This window comes from Sinocyclocheilus grahami, unplaced genomic scaffold (genome assembly GCF_001515645.1).
Source record: "Sinocyclocheilus grahami isolate Dianchi unplaced genomic scaffold, SAMN03320097.WGS_v1.1 scaffold56.1, whole genome shotgun sequence".
Taxonomy (NCBI): Eukaryota; Metazoa; Chordata; class Actinopteri; order Cypriniformes; family Cyprinidae; genus Sinocyclocheilus; species Sinocyclocheilus grahami.
In genome coordinates, this window is record NW_015505235.1 from 1,940,355 (window position 1) to 1,944,660 (window position 4,306).

The window sequence follows — 4,306 nt, forward strand, 5'->3', positions numbered from 1 at the left end:
GCTTGAGGTATTCGGCCAATCACAACGCACTGGACAGCTGGCCAACCAGAGCACACCTCGCTTTTCAGACCGATGAGCTTTAGAAAAATTGCCGCGTTTCAGAAAGGCAGGGCATAGAGGAGAAACAATAATGTACAGTATGTGGAAAATATTTTTTTTTTTTACCTTAACCCACATAAACACATTTCATTACACCAAATACACAAAATAATGTTCTTTTTTAGCAACATCATATGACCCCTTTAAGGCAGCAGAACTGTCAGTTTTTTATTGACCTCTGTGCTGTTCTGGTCTAATTTCAATCGGATATTTCTTCATACTGTGTGCGTACATTTTGAAAAACTAGGTTAAAAAAATAAGGTTCATTAGTTAAACATTAGTTAATGTATTAACTAACATGAACTAACCACGAGCAATACATTTGTTACTGTATTTACTAATCTACGCTAACGTTAGTTAATAAAAATACAGATGTTCACTGTTAGTTCATGTTAGTTCACGGTGCATTAACTAATGTTAACAATATTTTAATAATGTATTAGTAAATGTTGAAATTAACAGTAACAAAAATTAATAAACGCTGTATAAGTGCAGTTCATTATTAGTTCATGTTAACTAATGTAGTTAACTAATGAACCTTATTGTAAAGTGTTACCACTGCACCTTAAACTTCCACACATAACAAGGTTCCATAGACAAGTCAATGTTTAATTTAAAGTTTTCCTGGTTAACAAATTAAACATACAGCCTGCAAACGTCTTTGATAAAATGCACATGAATTCTGAGGTAAAATTTTGTTTAACAAATATGATCTACTGTATTTGAATATAAATGTAACATACATAACATGAGGGAAAAGCAGACCATAAAACTGTCACATGTCCACAGCACATCTCAAACAGACTCAATCTGAGATAAAGAAGAGAACCATTTAGCAGGTATTAATAACACAGAAATCATATTTTTTATTTATTTAATGATATATTTTATAGCTAGCTATGCTTATATAGATAATATATTATAAGAAGGGTTATTGTGAAAAATCGTCTACTTTGGACACTGTAAAATATATTTGATTACAAATTACTAAATACGACTGAAAAAAACAACACTCAATTATACAATTGTCTGTACTATTTACAGAAACAGAAGTGCCATTTTATGAATGAACAACTGTGCTTTAGCAATCTATTATTCCAGCATCATCAATTTTGAATTTGCATACATGTAAATTTGTTTTACTTTTTAGCTAAACCAAACTTTATTGACTTCAAAGAATAGTTAAACAAAAATACATTTTGAATGCGATGGTAACAATTTATAGTAAGAGCCCATTAGTTAATGTTAGTTAATGCATTAAAAAATATAAATTAAAATGAGCAATACATTTTTTACAGATTTATTAAACTTTAATATAATAAATGCTACACACCACTGCAGCATCTGTTAGATCCCAGTCATCATCACACACTCTTCCCCACTGACCATCATGAAGAAACATTTATAATGGTATGCATTTAAAATTGGTATGCGTTCAAATATTTAAAATTATTTTAAATATGAATGTGCAAATGTGCTCGTTTGTCCAGAGGAGCTCCGCCCACTGCACCATGGCTGAGGGTGAGCTTATTGTGTATCTGGGACTGCTGGACTTTGAAGGGGACCTAATAGACTGGGAGGCAGATATATGCGCGGACATGCCCATTCTCCTCCCACCTTCCTCAGACTTACCATTCTGCCCTGAACTGTCTGCCAGCCCTGTCATTTCCATGTGTGACGCGCTCCCAATGCTGGGAGTCGCGATTTGGTGTGTGTGGGCAGCGCACACCAGCCCTGAGAGCCCGGAGGCTCAGAAATGTACACCCACCCTCCCGCTCCTGCTTCCTCCACCGCTGTCGTCTGGCAGCCACTCTGCTCACCCTCAGCCTACCATCTGTTCGGTGCGAGCACCGTCTGCCAGTCTCCATCATCGGCATGGCTGGAGAATCCCTTGTCTCCGCCTCCAGCCTCTGAGTCCCAGACTCCACCTCGACCCATCGGCTCCACTATGGCCCCTAGCTCCCTCCTCTCCGACGTGGCCCGGCAGTCCACCAGCTCCGCCTTGGTCTGTCGTCGACCATCCGTCGCCTCGGGACTCCACTCCTCCGGCTGCGCCTCGCCCCTCCGTCCCTCTTGCTCTGTCAGGCTCCTCCTTCTCTTTGGCTCCTCCTCGGTCCGATTGCTCCGGCTCCACCGCGGCCTTCTGAATCCCCGCGTCCGCCTTGGTCGCCTGAGCCATTTGCTCTGTCTTGGCCCTCTGGATCCTCCCCGTCGCCCTTGCTCATCGGCTCTCCGTCTCTGCCTCAGGCTCCTTCACCTGCTCTGCCTGGAGCGGGTGCGAGTAGGACCCCGGGGGGTTACACTAGTATGACAATGACTTTCGAAAGTAACAAGCTTCCACAAACAAAGGCTCTTTGTTTCATCTCATGTTTTCCGTTAAACAAATTAGACACACATCCAATCTTTCATGCAGCAAACCACACGTGAATTCCAAAGAAATTTTGTTTAACAAATATGATATCTATTTTACATAAAACTGTAACATATACGGCAGAAAAACACAAGTACATGTCACATATACACAGCACTTTTCAAACAGACAGACGAAGAAGAGAACCATTTAGCAGGTATTAACATATAAATCATATTTATATTGTTATAATATAATATATATTTGATTACAATATGACTAAACACAATTAGAAAAACTCACTTATACAATTAGAAAATTATCTTACAGTAGGTGTTTAGAATTTTTACAGTTACTTGATTACACTGTAAAAAATGCTTTGAAACCTTATAGGCTGAATACAATAGATTATTATTATTATTAATTCAGAAAGTAGTGTAGAACATAAGACAAAGCAATGAATGTACATGAACATGAATAATATATCATATCTAATATATTTCTAGCCGCTATGCTGTGGTTCATGCAACTCTTTCTGCTTCTAGGTAAGAGCATTATGCTATACACTGAAACAAATCTTGGTCACCAATTTTGTTATATTTTCAGCACAATAAAAGCAATAAATGTCTCAGAACTATAAGTAAAATTACATTTTAATAATCTGCATCTTTGACTCTATTGCATGCATAGGTTTTACAATTCCCACTAGTACAGACAATATCAGACTGATAAATGGCACTAACTCCTGTTCTGGACGAGTGGAGGTTCTCCGTGGTGGTCAGTGGGGAACAGTGTGTGATGATGGCTGGGATCTAACAGACGCTGCAGTGGTGTGTAGAGAGATGGGCTGTGGGAATGCGATCGAGGCAAAGAGTGCTGCTTATTTCGGCCAGGGATCAGGACCAATATGGATGGATGATGTGAATTGTACTGGCACTGAGTCTTCACTGATGAACTGTAGGACAGGTGGATGGGGAACACATAACTGCCACCATTCCCACGATTCTGGGGTCATTTGTAACTGTGAGCCAAAAATATTCATTTGTACGTTCGTAAAATTGCATGTTTTCCTTATTTAAGGAATGACCCAAGAGAGTTAAATAGAACAATACTGTAATTGTTTAATCTAACACAATGTGTTCTTGTTGAAATAAGCTAATAGTAAAATACACAATGATATGGGAGTAAAAACAACTTGTATTTTTATTATCTGTGTGAATAGTAACTGTCAGGTTGGTAAATGGTGACAACTCCTGTTCTGGACGAGTGGAGGTTCTTCATAATGGAATATGGGGAACAGTGTGTGATGATGGCTGGGATCTAACAGACGCTGCAGTGGTGTGTAGAGAGATGGGCTGTGGGAATGCGATCGAGGCAAAGAGTGTTGCTTATTTGGGCCAGGGATCAGGACAAATATGGATGGATGATGTGAATTGTACTGGCACTGAGTCTTCACTGATGAACTGTAGGACAGGTGGATGGGGAACACATAACTGCCAACATTCCCATGATTCTGGAGTCATTTGTAACTGTGAGCCAAAAATATTCATTTGTACATTCGTAAAATTGCATGTTTTCCTTTTTTAAGGAATGACCCAAGAGAGTTAAATAGAACAATACTGTAATTGTTTAATCTAACACAATGTGTTCTTGTTGAAATAAGCTAATAGTAAAATACACAATGATATGGGAGTAAAAACAACTTGTATTTTTATTATCTGTGTGAATAGTAACTGTCAGGTTGGTAAATGGTGACAACTCCTGTTCTGGGCGAGTGGAGGTTCTTCGTGACGGTCAGTGGGGAACAGTGTGTGATGATGGCTGGAATCTAACAGACGCTGCAGTGGTGTGTAGAGA

General features: G+C 39.2%; 1 protein-coding gene across 1 annotated transcript in view; it reads left to right on the forward strand.

Moving 5' to 3' along the window:
• Nucleotides 1-4,306, forward strand: part of LOC107584038 (deleted in malignant brain tumors 1 protein-like) — a 17,896-nt gene that overhangs the window by 11,707 nt on the left and 1,883 nt on the right. The window contains 3 exon segments of the mRNA XM_016270442.1: nt 3,164-3,472; nt 3,672-3,914; nt 4,180-4,299. Coding sequence (XP_016125928.1) covers nt 3,164-3,472; nt 3,672-3,914; nt 4,180-4,299 — 672 coding nt within the window.